This window comes from Protopterus annectens, chromosome 10.part0, assembly GCF_019279795.1.
Source record: "Protopterus annectens isolate FY-2018-M chromosome 10.part0, PAN1.0, whole genome shotgun sequence".
Lineage (NCBI taxonomy): Eukaryota > Metazoa > Chordata > Ceratodontiformes > Protopteridae > Protopterus > Protopterus annectens.
In genome coordinates, this window is record NC_056744.1 from 1,011,084,367 (window position 1) to 1,011,101,866 (window position 17,500).

At 41.4% G+C, this 17,500-nt stretch overlaps 1 protein-coding gene across 2 annotated transcripts in view; it reads right to left on the reverse strand.

Moving 5' to 3' along the window:
• LOC122813452 (E3 ubiquitin-protein ligase HECTD3-like) overlaps positions 1-17,500 on the reverse strand; it is a 726,610-nt gene that overhangs the window by 461,866 nt on the left and 247,244 nt on the right. For both annotated transcript variants that reach the window (XM_044085768.1, XM_044085767.1), the window contains exon 5: positions 8,275-8,387. In XM_044085768.1, the coding sequence (XP_043941703.1) occupies positions 8,275-8,387 (113 nt within the window). The remainder of the gene's footprint in view (positions 1-8,274; positions 8,388-17,500) is intronic.

Here is a 17,500-nt window from a genome sequence, read left to right on the forward strand (position 1 = left end):
ACACTCATCACATAGTCCCTCAAAACCTACACCACCAAAACACACACATAGAAACACAAAACACACACCTACATTTGCGGACGCTCTCAATAAAAACCTGCCCAAGCATCAGGGACATTTAAAGCATAAACGCAAGCAAACTCCACCCCCCAGCACAACCCAAATGACACATAGCCCACAAACTCAGTGTGCCACTCAACCACAGCCCATAAGGCATAACAACGTACCCAACAATCTAGTCATAGATGATTCTATAGTCAGGCACACTGATGTTCCACTCACAAGACTAAACAAGGAGAAAGTTACTGTCAGCTGCCTGTCAGGTGCCAGGATCTGCCACATAACGCATGCACTCAGGTCACTCCACAATAAGTACAAATATGACACTGTCATTGTCCATGTTGGTGTGAATGACCTGAGACGTACCTCCCTGGACTACATGAAAAGAGACATGGAGGAGCTCTCCGATCTTGTATCCCAGGCAGGTATGACCCTAACCCTGAGTAGCATCCTGCCATCACCCAGAATGATACCACAGTACAAGGACAAAATGATTGACTTCAACAATTGGCTAAGCTTCTGGTATCATTCTAAGGGGATCCAGTATTTGTCTGCCTGGGACGACATGATCGACAGACCACGATGCTTTGCCAGAGATGGCCTGCACCTGTCACCCTTAGGATTCCAGATACTGGCTAAGGCTCTTGCCACCCCTATAGTGCCTTTTTTAGGCAAGGTTCAAATGACAAATTCACCACCGTAACAAGTACAAGCAAGCAAAATCTGAGGGTAATGCTACTCAATGCTAGAAGTCTAAACCTGAAAATGCACTCACTCAAGGCAGTCCTTAAAATGGAGAACATTGACATTTGTGCTGTGACAGAGACCTGGTTCAAAGCTCCAGAGAGCACCCCTGCATTACCAGGTTACAATTCATACCACACCTTTCGGCCACCTAACCCAGAACAAAGCACTAAAGGCAGAGGTGTGTCCATATTCATTAAGGATATCCACACCTCCAGGCTAGTTGCACAGCATAATGCATCTGAGATTATCCAAGTGCAACTAACTCTGGGCAAGACCGCAATCCAAATTGTGGCTTGCTACAGACCCCCCACCATGCCCCAGGATTCCCACTCCTCATTTCTTGATACACTGGAAAGTATTAGGGTACAACCCAACACCCTAATAATGGGTGATTTCAACTACCCCACCATTAACTGGGAAAACTACTCATGTACCAACTCTTTTGCTCAACGTTTTCTATAATTCATAAATTCCAACGCCTTGGATCAACTTATTCACATCCCCACCAGGGGCAGCAATATCCTAGACCTGGTCATTACCAACATGGGAAACCAGTGTTCCACACCAGAGGTCAATTCCTCGTTGGTCAGATCCGACCACAAGCTAATCAGCCTAGACATCCACATCCCACTCCCACCCCCAATTAAGGAAACCATCGTAAAAAAAACTTCTCCAAAGCCAACTTCACCCTTCTGAAGACAGAAGTGGTAAACTTCATGACACCCATGCAGACGGACAATAGAGGTATGACTGCTGAATACTACACAAATGCACTTTATAAGCACTTACACGAGTGCATGGATCATGCTATCCCTAATAGAACCAAGATGTTATCTTCCAAAAAAGGGAAGCCAATCTGGTGGTCCTCTGCCATAAACAAACTCTACAACAGAAGAAAAAAACTGTTACAAAAAAGAGTAAAATCCCATGACTGGAGGAACTCCCTGGTCAACCTCAGTAAGAAGCTGAGATCCCTCATAAAATCCTCCAAAGCTAGTTACGAAAACAAATTGCCACTGACTCTAAAGACAACCACAAAGCATTCTATAGCTATGTCAAGAATCTCAATGGGAACACTCAGATCTGCTCTGAGTTACAGCGCAATGGTACTAAATATACAGAACCAACTGATATTGCCAGTATCCTAGCAGATAGGTTCAGTGCTAACTTCATCCCCCCCTCACCACCTAGAGGGCCCATCTCTATACCAGAAAAATGCAAAGTTCCTATAATGACAGCTGCACACGTAAAATACACACTCTCCAAAGCCAAGAACACAGCATCCATGGGACCTGACAATATCCCAGGCTACGTTCTACATGAACTACAGAATGAACTGGCACCCTACCTAAGTATCATGTTCAATCACAGCCTCACCTCAGGCGTTGTACCCAGTGAATGGCGCACCATGACAGTTATCCCACTCCACAAAGGGGGAGCCACGACGGACCCTGGGAACTACCGCCCCATTAGCCTGACGAGCCTGGTTTGCAAGGCCATGGAATGTATCATCGTGGAACTCATAAACAAAGACATTGGTAATCTCCAAACTCTGGACCCTACCCAGTTTGGATTTGTAAAAGACAGATCATGTCTCCTAAACCTGATTGACTTCTTTGAAGAAGTCACCAAAGCCATAGATGAGGGTAAAATGGTTCACACAGCTTATCTAGATCTCGCCAAGGCTTTTGACACCATCCCCCACTGTGGAATTATAGATAAGCTCACTAAACTAGGTATAAATCCCTATGTCACAAGATGGGTTGCCAACTGGCTCACGGACAGAACCCACACTGTGAAAGTAGCGGATTCCAAATCCTACTTCAGACCAGTGACAAGAGGAGTACCACAGGGTCCAGTTCTGGGTCCTCTCCTGTTTGGTATCTACTTCTCTGAAGGGCAGGCTAACACAGAAGGTCTTTGGCTAACAAAGTTTGCAGATAACTGCAAACTAGGAGCCATAATCGAAACTCCTAATGATGTGGACAAATTACAAAAGGGCCTCACTGAGACAGATACCTGGTGTCAAAGCCATGGCCTGAAGCTCAATGCCAAAAGGTGTATTGTCATCCCCTTTGGTAAAAACTCTGTACCCATGAACTACCACATAGCCGGTAGTCTACTTAATGCCGAAAATGTGATAAGAGACCTTGGGACAAAGGTGGACAGTAGTCTCTCCTTTGATAATCACATCGCCACAGTGGTCAGGAAATCCTTCTATGTGGCTCATCTCATCACAAAAGGATTCTCATCCAGGAAAAAAAGAGGTCATTGTTCCCCTCTACTCATCTCTCATTAGACCCATTATAGAGTACAACGCCCCTTTTGGTATGTACCTCACAAGACATCTACAACAACTGGAAAGACCACAGAAATACCTCACAAAGAGGATTACTGGCCTCAAACAGATGCCCTACTCAGACTGTCTCAAAAAACTACAGCTTTACTCAATTGGATATCACCTACTCAGGGGCGATCTCTGCCTAACATACAAAGCTATGTCAAACCCAGAGCTGTTGGACATGCTCCACTTAAAGAAATCCCAATCCCTCCAAGCTACACGCTCTAGGGACCTAAACCTTGTCACCACAATAAACAGAACATGCTGGAGGGATAGAGTCCTGTCCCAGAGACTTCCCATACTCTGGAACAGGCTACCTATCTATGTCAAACAGAGCTCCTCATTAGCACTCTTCAAGAAAAATCTTGATGATTGGATGGGAAATGAGAAATTCACCCCAGGGATCACTTCTGCAGCTCTGCTCAACAGGGGCACAGGAAAATAATTTTCTTGGGTGGCGAAAACCAGGGTACATTTTTTGGCTAGGCTTATATAGGCCCTAGGGCCAATAGCCTAGTACCTACCTATGAACCTATGAACCTATAAAGTAGATCTATATATATATATATATATATATATATATATATATATATATATATATATATATATAAGTGTGTGTGTGTGTGTGTGTGTGTGTGTGTGTGCGCCCCGTACCATTTATTGAGTGTACAAGTCACTGAGTATCTTTTCTGCTGTCAGAACTGGTTGAAGGCACTACTTGTTGAGTGGTGGAAGAAATTAATTGTACAATTTTGAAGGAAAATCTTTTGTTTGTTCCTAAATTTCTGACACTGGGACTGTGTGTGTGTGTGTGTGTGTGTGTGTGTGTGTGTGTGTGTGTGTGTGTGTGTGTGTGTGTGTGTGTGTGTGTGTGTGTGTGTGTAGACTCAACTGCATGTGTGTTCATGTGTCTGTAAGTGAAGGCACTACTTGTTGAGTGGTGGAAGAAATGAATTGTACAATACTGAAAGTAAACTGCAGTGGGAAGAAACTCTGAAAATCTTTTGTTTGTTCCTAAATTTTTGACACTGGGACTGTGTGTGTGCTTGTGTGTGTGTGTGTGTGTGTGTGTGTGTGTGTGTGTGTGTGTGTGTGTGTGTGTGTGTGTGTGTGTGTGTGTGTGTGTGCGCGTGTGTGTGTGTGTGTATGTGTGTAATTGTATGTGTCTGTGTATGAGTGAGATCTCACAGGTTAGTAAGTATCTAAGGTGTAATGTATGAACTGTATGTGTGTGTGTGTGTGTGTGTGTGTGTGTGTGTGTGTGTGTGTGTGTGTGTGTGTGTGTGTGTGTGTGTGTGTGTACCCGAGTGCATGTGTGTTCATGTGTCTGTGTGTGCACGAGTGCATGTGTGTGTGTGTGTGTGTGTGTGTGTGTGTGTGTGTGTGTGTGTGTGTGTGTGTGTGTGTGTGTGTGTGAGTGTGTGTGTGGCTTTGCCAGTCTGTCTTTTTTACTGGTGCTGTTAGGAAAAGAGTGATTACTAAACTGAGGTACAGGTATGAATTTGGTGGGTGGGTGGGGGGGGGGCAGGAGTAAAATTAGGAATACTTTCTCTGCATTAATGTTGCAGAGTTATATCTCTGCACAAAAGCACATCAGCACTGTCATTGCATCTATATCCCAGAGCTGTCTTTGCATCACTACACCAGCAGAGTTGCCCCTGCATTAATATCTCAGAGTTATACCTCTTCACCACCACTCAAGTAGCATTGTCACTTTACCAGTCTGCAGCAGTACTTTTACTGCACCAACATCCCAGCAGTAGTGTAACTTTGCTAACACAGCAACAGTGTTGTCTCTGAACAGCACCCCCACCACTGCTGTCCATATACCGATACACAGCGGTACACTTTCTGTGCACCAACAACCCAGCAGATTGTTTCTCCCTGCATACATCTAGGAGTTCTGTTTGCTATCCCGGAAGTGCCGTTTCTGGTCCAACAGCATAACAGCATTTCCACCACACCCACCACTAAGCAATACTGTTATAATACTTACAATTAGAAGTATTTTTCAATGCACCAACATGCACAACTGCTTCTTCCATATTAACATCCCAGTTATTCAGTCACATTACCTAACTCCTAGCAGTGCCACATCAATAGCCAGAGAGGTTTTTCTACTGTAGCAAAACCGAAAACTGTAGTCTCCACAGTAAACCAGTTTCAGTACCAGCACACTGAGACATAGTGAATATAGCAACTTTCAGAATTGCTGACTTTACATTAACACTCCAAATATGCTGTTAGCCCATTGCCACCCATAAATACTGTCAGCACACTAACACAAAGTAACGCCACTGTAGCAACACCTAGAATTGCTCCCTCCACACTGACACTTCAGGAGTACTGTCATCACACCAATACTAGGCACTGCTGTAGCTGAACAAACACCACAACATCACTTTTACCTCATTAGCACCACTTAGTACCGTCCCTGTATAAGCACTCAGCAGTGCTATCAGTATGCACTAACACCTGGTAATGCTGCCTTTTTAGCAGCATCTGACATACAGCAGTCTCTGTACCAGCACCCAGCAGAACTTTCTATCCAGTTACATTCTGTCTGCCTCAAATGCCAAGCAGTGCTGTCTTCACACCAGTACCCAGTAACTCTCTCTTCAGTCCAACATACAGCAATGTGATCAGTATGCCAACAACTAGCAGTGTTACAGGAGTGCTATAGCCACACAAATGTCTGACAATATTGTTAATGTAACATCAAGCATTCATATCTCAAAGCAATATCTAGCAGTGGCATCACCATTCTCACACTCATGTGTGTTGCCTTTGCACTAATATCCAGCAACATCTAGTAAACAGTAGAGCTGTTCACACATTAACTACCTCTCTGCGTTGTAACCCCCAGAGATACAATCAGTACACCAGCACCCATCTGCATTGCCTTTAAACCAATAACTAGCAGTTTGCAACAGTGTTCTTTGTGCTCCAGCACCCAACACTACTGACTACTGTCATTGTATTACAATTCAGCAGTGTTATCTTCACAGGCATGCATGAGAGGCAAAATATATATCTCCTAAGAGCATGCAATCCATCTCCTATAGGAAATGCCAAGGGATTTTATGGTCGGGGAACTCCCAGGCAAACCGAGAAGGTGGAAGCACTTGGAGAAGGGCGTTAAGGGCTAAAATGGCTTAAAAAAAATAAAAAAGTTGAAAAGCTCTAGCTTCAAAGAACAGCTTGTCAGAACTATGTTGTGGTATACAGCAAACATGAAAAAAGTAAATGTCTCATAAACCCAGAGATTATGTGACACATGTTTACCTTCTAATAAATATAATAATCTGTAAATCTGTAACACCAGTGACTGCCTTCAGAAAACAATTGTAACATCTCTGGTTGTGTAGCTCCCCTCTGTCTAACATACAATGCTCTGCAGAACTTTGTTCAGTTCTGCTGAAATCAGCCCGTGCTGCACTTTCACCTTTGGTGCATAGCACCATTTACCACAGGCTATAGCAGTGCAGTCATATATGAGATATTGTTCATCTACTGCACTCATCCGAAGGATGCATTCAAACCTGTTTCTTCTACGGCTATCTAACGCTACGGTCAACAACAATGCAGTTATGCATGAGTCATTGCTGAATCTGCAGTTATCTTTGGACACTTCTGTCTTTGGTTGCACACTTTATCTTGTTTAAGTTAAATGGTGTTCCGATATTCTTGAAAATAATGTGCCAAATCTCAGAAACACCTTGCCATTGGCTCTGCATAAAGCCTGTTAAGAATAAAAACAGACAGTGTAGACTCCTTACAATGTGAAACAGTATCTCTGTAAGTTTTCTGACCAGTTCCATGATCCTAACCTTTACTCCACCATACACTTCAGCCCAGACTTATATCCTGATGATCTATTATCAAATGTCAAGCTACAGCTATTTAAAATTAAAAGCAAACAAAAAAAATAAGCTGTCAGTTTCCACATTGCAATTTGTAAATAAAACCCATTTTGCACATATTCCTTTGACATTCCTATAAAGTAGCATTCAGAATGTTACAGATCCACCTAGTTCCTCCATGATGTCACAGTCCCAGTATAAAAGGTACAAACTGGTATTGCGGAATGTTGCTTATTAGCACACAAGAGCTCTAGATTGTACTCATGTGCGCCACTTATAAAATATAAATCAGAATGTCAAATCTCCAGACAAGTCAGAAAAGAACAAAAATGCCAAATGTTACTTTTTGCAATCATTGCTATGAAATGCAATATAAAATGTCATGCATAACCCAAGACCCAACCACCACGTCACCAGTTCAGTCAAGGAAGTACAGTCTGGGTATGTCAAAACAATGCTTATAATAACACCATATGATGTGTTGTCCAAATCTGTGTTCTTTTGGATAAACTTAACAAATACAAACAAGTAAATGAACAAATACAAAAGTACATGAAGGTAAGCAAGTAAATAAATAAATATGCCACAGCTCCAGTCAGATTAAGTGTTGCGTTCTAGAAAAATGTAAAATGCACAAACAGACACACACACACACACACACACACACACACACACACACACACACACACACACACACAGTCATCCGGATGTGTAGTTAGGTATTCATATTTACTATTATCTAACATTTAAAAAGTGCACTGTGAAATAATGCACAGTAAATAAGTAAGGGAAAAAGAATAGATTGACTAAAAACAATAACAAACAAAAACATACTTTAAAATTAAAATATGCATTTATACATAGAGACCATCTGTTAAGCACAATAATATATTGGACCTGCCAAAGGTGGAGAGGTCTCATAACATGCCTGACCGGTATGTTGTTTCTCTATAATTCCTACCCTTTTAGACATTATTGCTTGCTTATTTCGTAATATTACAGTCAAGGTCAAGAAATATTACCAAGTTTGCTTCTACCAGAAGGTAGAAATTCACCATACAATTCCACTGCGCTGATCCAAACTCAGTGTATATGTAAGTTTTCTGAGTGATAGTTTGTGTCACAGTATTTTTTTTAATGTTACCTAGCCAATATCAACTTCAATGCAATAAGCTAATAAAACCAACTCAGTTTCAGTCACAGATTCCAAATGTTGGATGTAGAACGTCAACAGAAATATAAGAAATTTCTTCAGTGGCTCACTTGATAATTATATCTTTCTTCATGTGCAGACGTATCCAGTGAGGTTTCTCACCGCTATTACTTTGCCAGTACGTCTCAGAAAGTCCATCTGTCAAACGAGCAAATGTCTCACCCTGTGGAAGAAAAATGTAACAAATGTTTTAATCTATGTTTATTTCTTTGCTAAAAAAGTGTTTTCAGCAGGTCATTGCATACTTATACATCACTTATTTCCAGCCAAGGTTATAGTCAATAAGAGTATAAAGCCACTGCTTTTGTTTTTCTTATCTATTGAAGGTTATTTACATGTGACTGCATCGTGTAGACATTTGACAAATTTGTCTGCACTGTTATATATCATCTTCAATGAAACAACAGTGCTTTGTTATGTGCTTTATCTTTCTTATATTAAATTCTTCTTTTCCAAAGCCATTAAATAATTTTCCCCTTATCCTTCACTTTCTCATACATGTCAGTCCATCTCTGCCTAATTAATAAATAATATACAAACTAATCAACATTATAAGGTGAAGAGATTTACACAAATAAGTAACTAAAGATGCTGAAAGAAAGGTTTCATTGATTTATGGCACATGAACAATTGACAAATGTGCAAATAGCTTTAAGCTTATCCTAAAATAAAAAATGACAAGCTTTAAACTGCAAGTTAAGTAAATAAACAAAACTGCATGGTGAAGTCAGTGAGTTAATTGTAGCTCTAAAGCTAACCTGTATTCAGTTGTAAAAACAAAGAAATCAAGGGAAAAAAACTGATAGTTGATGTCAGTGTCCTCATTTGTCTAGTTACAGATGTCACTGTGATGATTTTTACTGCACACCCTCATGTTGGCATGCAGCAATGAATTCAGACAGCTCTGGGTTATTTTGAGTCTGATCACTGTATTTTGTTTTTTACTTGGCAGGTCTAAGCAGATACAACCCATTCACTGAAGAAGCATCTCCTCACACATCTCTGTCTCTTTCTTCCAAAAGTATCATCCTACAGGTTTAGTGCAGGGGTCAGAATGCATGTGTATGTGTGTCAATGAAGAGAATGTCTCATCCAAGTACTTTTCATGTCAAGAAGTATTTAAATGTTGAATTTATCTACTTTCCGTTTTGTTAGATGTATAAATGACATGTCCTTACCTATTGATATAGGCATCCCCACCATCGGAATATACCTGTCTGGGCTATATTTTCTGTTCTCTTGTGCTCTTTCTTTGATGAAGTGTGCCAAGCAATAACACTGCCAGTTACTGGCTATAGAGTGTAATTACAGAAAAAGAGACTGCAGATTGTTTTCTCTAGCAAAGTGATATGTGTCATCAGCAAAACAATTTAAATTAAGAAAAGCAATGATGACAATTAATGGTTAAAAACTGCATATAACAATCACTTTATGTGCTACTGCTTCCAGGCAACACCTGCAGCAGGAAAATTATTTAATCAGTTTAATAATATACTTATGCTGGGGTTTCCTATTTGTCAGTTTGGCATGGGGTTTAGTTGAGGAGCTACCAATGAGTTTTATTGTGTAGGGCTTGCAATGAGTCCATAAATCTCCATTTGTGTACAATGTGACTTTGTACATGTTATTTATCTAAATAATGCTTTGTCATATATGAAAGGAGGCATTTGTGCTTGGTAGGTTTCTTTACCTTGTGTTTTTTCTGCTTTAACTGCATATTAAAACTTCAAAAGAGACCACAGCTCTGTTTCTTCTGAGTCAGGCAGAAATGTTTCCTCACCCTTCAACCCAGTTCCAGTTGTCTTGTTAAATACCACAGTCTTTCTAGTTGCCTGTCTCTTATGTTAATTTGACCATATATCTCATTTCCTCTCTGCTTTCACTGGCTTGTATGAGTAATCACAAAATTATCATTTTTGAAATCACTCCCCTTCAACTATTTAAATGTATTGGCCATCCTACTGTATTCCATAGTACCAGAATACAAAAGTGACCACTACTTTCAATCCATCTTGCTGTTTTAAAAATAGTAACTCTCCACTAAACCTTAACTTTCTAAACAGGTAAAACTTAAGTTACCTACTTTCACATCTAACTTCTCTAGTGCACACTGCAGTGTGCATTTTTTTTCATCTTACCTTTAAGCATCCCTGTGACTAGCACTTTCTCTAATACCTGCTGGAAAGCACTAGGAAGCCTTAAACTGATACAAGCACTCAACTCTCCTTGTTAATAAGGAAAAATTAATAGTAGGCACTAAACAGCCTATAATTGCAAAGTACCTTGCTAAGGTAAGGGAAAACAGCACCTGTACTTTACAAAAAAAAAAAAAAAAAAGCACCAAACCAGGAATGTCCAAGGGTCAGCTTCCAGTGATTTCTCCTGTCCACCTGGTGAATCTGGGCATACCGGGGCAATGCAGCAATTGCCTCATGTACACAGATAACCCTGTCCTCCTACCACCCAACACTGCAACCTGTGAGAGATGCACTTACATAGCCAAACTGGAAGCAAAGCTCTCTCCACCCAAGATTGTGCTAGACAGTCAAGAGGAGAAGGTTAACACCCACACTACACCTCAAGCAACACATAGCCCTTCTAAACCCACACCACCAACACCCACACATAGCAACACTAAATCCACATTTGCGGAGGCCCTTAACTGTAACCTGCCCAAGCAACAAAGACCTCTGAAGCTGAAACGCAAACAAACACCAATCACAGCCAAAGTGTCAGATAGCTCACAACACCAGTGTGCCACCCAGCAACAGCCCCTAAGGCAAGACAATGTACCTAACACTTTAGTCACAGATGACTCTATAGTCTGGCACACTGATGTCCCACTCACCAGGTTGAACAAGGAGAAAATTACAGTCAGCTGCCTGTCGGGTGCCAGGATCCACCACATAACACATGCAGTCAAGTAACTCCACAGCAAGTACAAATATGACTCTGTCATTGTCCATGTTGGAGTGAATGACTTGAAGCGTACCTCGCTGGACTACATGAAAAGAGACATGGAAGAGCTCTCAGATCATGTGGCCCAGGCAGGTATGACCCTAGCCCTGAGTAGCATCCTGCCTTCACCCAGAATGACACAACAATCTAAGGACAAAATGATTGACTTCAACAATTGGCTAAGCTTCTGGTGTCATTCAAAGGGGAGCCAGTATCTGTCTGCCTGGGACGACATGATCGACAGACCATGATGCTTTGCCAGAGATGGTCTGCACCTGTCGCCCCTGGGATTCAGGTTACAGGCTAAGGCTCTTGACACCCCTATAGTGCCTTTTTTAGACAAAGTTCAAAGGACAAAACCACCACCGTAACAGGTACAAGCATGCAAAATCTGAAGGTAATGCTATTCAATGCTAGAAGTCTAAACCTCAAAATGCACTCTCTCGAGGCACTCCTAAAAATGGAGAACATTGATATCTGTGCAGTAACTGAGACTTGGTTCAAGGCTCCAGAGAGCACCCCTGCAATACCAAGCTACAACTCTTACCACACTTTTCGGCCACCAAACCAGGACCAAAACACTAAAGGTGGAGAAGTTTCCATATTCACAAGGATATTCACACCTCCAGGCTAGTTGCCCAACACAATGCGCCTGAAATTCTCCAGGTGCAACTAACACTAGGTAAGACTGCAGTCCAAATTGTAGCTTACTACAGATCCCCCACCATGCCCCAAGATTCTCACTGCACCTTTCTAAACATACTGGAAAATATTAAGATAGAACCAAACACCCTAATACTGGGTGATTTTAACTACCCTGCCAGTAACTGGCAAAACTACTCGTGTACCAACACCTTTGCCCAACGGTTCTTGGAATTCATAAATTCCAATGCCCTGGATCAACTAATCCATAGTCCCACCAGGGGCTCCAATATCCTAGAGCTGGTCATTACCAGCATGGGAAATCGATGCTCCACACCTATGGTCACCCTCTCATGAGTCAGGTCTGACCATAAGCTAATCACCCTTAACATCCACATCCCACCTCCACCCCCCCCCCCCCAGTAAGGAAACCTCCATAAAAAACTTCTCCAAAGCCAGTGTCTTGCTACTCAAGTCAGAAGTGAAAAAACTTCATGACACCCATGCAGACTGGAACTGAAAGTTTGACTGCTGAATCCTACACTAAGGCACTTTACGAGTACATCCACTCATGCATGAATTGTGCCATCCCAAATTGAACCAAGATGCTCTCCTCCAAAAAAAGGAAGCCAATCTGGTGGTCCCCTGCCATAAACAAACTTTGCAACAAAAGGAAGAAACTGTTGCAGAAAAGAGGAAAATCCCAGGATGCAAAAAACTCCCTTACCAGCCTCATAAAATCCTCCAAAGCTAGTTACGAAAATAAAATTGCCAAGGATTCCAAAGACAACCACAAGGCATTCTATAACTATGTCAAGAATCTAAATGGCAATGCTCAGATCTGCTCTGAGCTAAAACAGAATGGCATTAAATATACCGATCTCAAGGATATTGCCAATATCCTGGCAGATCGATTCAGTGCCAACTTCACCCCCCTCTTACCCCCTAAATGGCCCATCTTAATACTGGAAGATTGCCAAATTCCAGTAATAACAGCCACACAGGTAAAAACAGCACTCTCCAAAGCTAAGAATACAGCATCCATGGGACCAGGTGACATCCCGGGCTGTGTACTACATGAACTACAATATGAACTGGCACCTCACCTAAGTGTCATGTTTAATCATAGCCTCACCTCAGGTTTTGTGCCCAATGTGGGGCGCAGAGCTACAGTTATCCCACTCCACAAGGGGGGATCCAACTTGGATCCCAGAAACTACCATCCCATCAGTCTGACGAGCCTTATCTGCAAGGCCATGGAGCGTATTATCATGGAACTTATAAACAAAGACATTGGCAACCTTCAAACACTGGACCCCACCCAGTTTGGGTTCGTGAAGGGCCAATCTTGTCTCCTGAACCTGATTGACTTTTTTGAATCAGTCTCCAGAGCCATGGACAAGAGTAAGGTGGCCCACACAGCCTATTTAGACCTTGCCAAGGTCTTTGACACGATCCCCCACTCTGGAATCATAGATAAACTTACTTTTCTGGGCATTAATCCCTACGTCACCCAATGGGTTGCCAACTGGCTTACTGACAGAACCTACACTGTAAAAGTAGGTGACTCCAAATCCAGCTTCAGACAAGTGACAAGTGGAGTACCTCAGGGTTCAGTCCTGGGAGCGCTCTTGTTTGGCATCTACTTCTCTGAAGTACAGGCCAACCATAAGGGACTCTGGCTAACAAAGTACGCAGATGACTGCAAACTGGGAGCCATTATTGAATCCCCAAATGATGTGGATACTCTACAAAAAGGCCTTACAGAAACAGATGCTTGGTGCCAGAGCCATGGGCTCAAGCTCAATGCCAAGAAATGTATAGTTATCCCCTTTGGGAAAAAACATGTACCCGTGAATTACCACATAGCTGGCAGTACACTAAACACCGAAAGTGTGATAAGAGACTTAGGGACACAGGTGGACAGTGGTCTCACCTTCGATAACCACCGCCACAACAGTCAGGAAATCGTTCTATGTGGTACACCTCATCACTATGGCTTTTCATCCAGAAAAAAGGAGGTCATTGTCCCACTGTATTCATCCCTCATTAGACCCATTATAGAATACAACGCCCCATTTGGTATGTACCTCTCAAGACATCTGCAACAACTGGAAAGGCCACAGAAATACCTCACTAAAATAATCGCAGGCCTAAAGCAGATGCCCTATACTGACCGCCTTAAAAAACTCCAGCTATACTCTGTCGTATATCGTCTACTCAGAGGCAATCTCTGCTTAACATACAAGGCCATGTCAAACCCAGAGCTGTTGGACATGCTACATTTAAAGAAATCCCAATCCCTCAGAGCCATACGCTGCAGGGATCTAAACCTTGTCATCACAATAAACAAAACATGCTGGAGGAATAGGTTCCTGGCCCAGAGACTCCCCAGACTCTGAAATAGACTGCCCTTACATGTCAAGCAGAGTCCCTCTTTGGCCCTCTTCAAAAGGAACCTTGACGATTGGATGGGAGAAAGAAAATTCACCCCGGGGATCACGTCAGTCACCCTGCTAGACAGGGGTCCAGGGAAGTAAATAGAGTGGGAAGAAATAGCCAGGGAATTGTTATGGCTAGGCTTGTATAGGCCCTAGGGCTGATAGCCTAGTACCAACCTATGAACCTATGAACCTATGAGCAATAATGCCCAATAGGGAGTGTGTTACTGTGTAAGTAATGCACGACCAGGGATGTACACATAAAATGTGTGATTTGCTGGCAAATCATTGGGGACTGAAGTAACTAAATAATGACATACATTTGGCTTTCAGGCTTTATTTCCTACAGAAAATGCACGCTAAAACAAATCCTTTTAGTCTAGTAACTTTCTAATTTAGTAACAGCAGTGTTTAAAATCTGCTCCTATTTTTGAGTCTTTGCCCCCTCCCCCTTTATTTTAGGCTTTATCTGGATTTCTTGAGATAAAAGGTTGAGAGATATACAGTGGATATAAAAAGTTTACACACCCCTGTTAAAATGCCAGGTTGTTGTGATATAAAAAAAATGAGACCACAATAAATCATTTCAAAAGTTTTCCCACCTTTAATGTGACCTATAACCTGTACAATTCAATTGAAAAACAAACAAATCTGTTAAGGGAAAAATATAAAAAGTAAAAAACGTACAATACGTTGGTTGCATAATTGTGCATACCCTTAAACTAATACTTTGTTGTGTGTTCACACCCTTAAACTAATACTTTGTTGAAGCACCTTTTGATTTAATTACAGCATTGTCTTCTTTATACCTTTTATATCCACCGTACGTACCTCTTAATTTTAACTGCTGCTGCCACTGTTCGATCAATCTCTCTCTCTCTCTCTCTCTCTCTTTCTCTCTCTCTCTCTCTCTCTCTCTCATAAACATATATAATTCTACTTTCATGCATGCAAGATTGCATAGTCTCACATTACATACATACATACAAATATTTCAATCAAGGGAATTAATGCCCTTCTAGCTTGCCAATATACCAAAACACTTGTTCCCATAATAAGTGTCCAGCGTGTTCTTAAAAATATCTAAACTAGTACTTGCTTTAATGTAATTTGGTAGTCTGTACTATGCATCAGCTACTCTGTCAGAGAACCAATTAGTACACTTCTCATTCCTACAGAATCTTCTACATAGGTTGTCTGATGATTTTCTAGTGCTTTTTGATAACCCCAAACATTCCCAGAGGGAGTTGCAGAACAGAAACATAAACACATACATTCACACACACGCACACACGCACACACGCACACACGCACACACGCACACACACACACACACACACACACACACACACACACACACACACACACACAGACACACACACATACACTTAAGAGTTGCTTTGCGAGTGTAAAATAATGGTGGCTTTTAGCTTCCTTACAGTCTGAGCTCCATGACAGTTTAATGTGCTACCGTGAAGCGGTGGGCTCATTTTTCAGCAGGCATTACCTATACATTAACACCCTGCTAGAGAATGTTCATTCTCCAATCAGGTATCAATGTTTGGTTCACAAACAGATAAATAGGTAAATAGGTGCATGCTAGCCATAAATGCATATCTGGGTATTCCTCTGACACTCTTGCGTGACAGTTGTCAAAGCCAAACCTTTCAGGATTTGTGATTATTTAATGGTGGTGTAAAATATTCTAAAAATACTGGACAAACTATTTCACATGACAGCGGTAGTTCTTATAATAACTCCACAGATTAGAACGTCATTTACAGAACAATTAACAAGACAGACTTCAGCTATGACTACATTGCAGAATGATAATTCAACATACCATTGGAATTTATCACTCATGAGGATTGATAATTCATATAGGTGCTTCATGTAGTAACATCTTATAAAGCATTGGGAAATCACCCCAAAACCACTTTTGCACTGTATTGCATAAATGAAAGCTGAATTACAGGCACACCCACTCAGTGTCTCAAAAGTGATTTAGCCAATAAAAGAATGGCTATAATTGTTGATTAAAACCTTAAAGATATGAAGTAAACCACAATTTGTGGTTAAAAGAATCAACCATAGGAGACAAAGTGATTTGTACAAAACAGATCACAATTACATTTCTCAGCAGTCATGTCATTATGGTTTCATCCACAGAACAGACGCAAACCTTTCATCATTCTTTCATCAAGCTGCTAATGAAACAAAAAATAAAACATTAAATCTAATGCAATTAGAATACAGTACTGGCATTGTTAATAATTATCTGCACTTCTGCATGAGTAGTTTCAGTGACACAAACCATGGATTCTCTTTGCAACATCTTAAATCTCAGTTTAATCTAATACCGATATATTCTATGTGGAATGCACACCTGTTGTCCCGAACATTGACCACTTCTGTTTATGCTGGCTTTAAAGATTATATAGGAACACTGTTCAAACCAACTGGCTAAAAAAAAAAATCCCTGAAAAAAATGGCTGCATCTTTGTTCACTCCTTTAAATCCTCCCTCTCCTAACCTAACTTTACTTCCAGTCTCTCTGCTAACAGTACCATTACTGGGTTAGCATTTTACTTCCATGCCATATAGACTTCAATCCCCTACTTCACCTATCTAATACATGCTAACTATAACTCTGCCCCTGCCTCTAATCCCAGACATACACCTTACCTTAGAAAAACCCTTCTCTCAACACTACTACTAAACATAACTCAGACACAGAACATATATTGTCAGTGGCGCAACAGGTAGCACAGTTGCCTTTGGTGCAGAAGGCTGTGGGTTCTATTTCTACACTAGGTAGATCAATTGCTGACACTGCTGCACTCCTGAGTGTGATGTCCTTCAAATGCGATGTTAAACCAAGGTCCTATCTGCTTGAGTTGGTGGTAGTTCAGGTGGATGTAGAAGATCCCATAGTCGCTATTGAAAGTATAGGGGAAGTTCCTCGATGCCTTGGCCAAATTCTCCTAGTAATATAAATTCCACCTCAGGTCTCCCCTGAAAAGATGCTACTAGCCTAGTGGGACTAACCTGGAGAGCAAAGGATAAATACATAAATATAGAAACACAGACAAATACACCTTCTGTCACCTAACTTAACCCATACTCTAACCTTAATACTAAAAAAGTTGCACAAACGCTTCTACAAGCTATCTCTATAACTCACCCTTGCCCCAATCCACGCATACACACCCACACACATACATATATCTCAGAT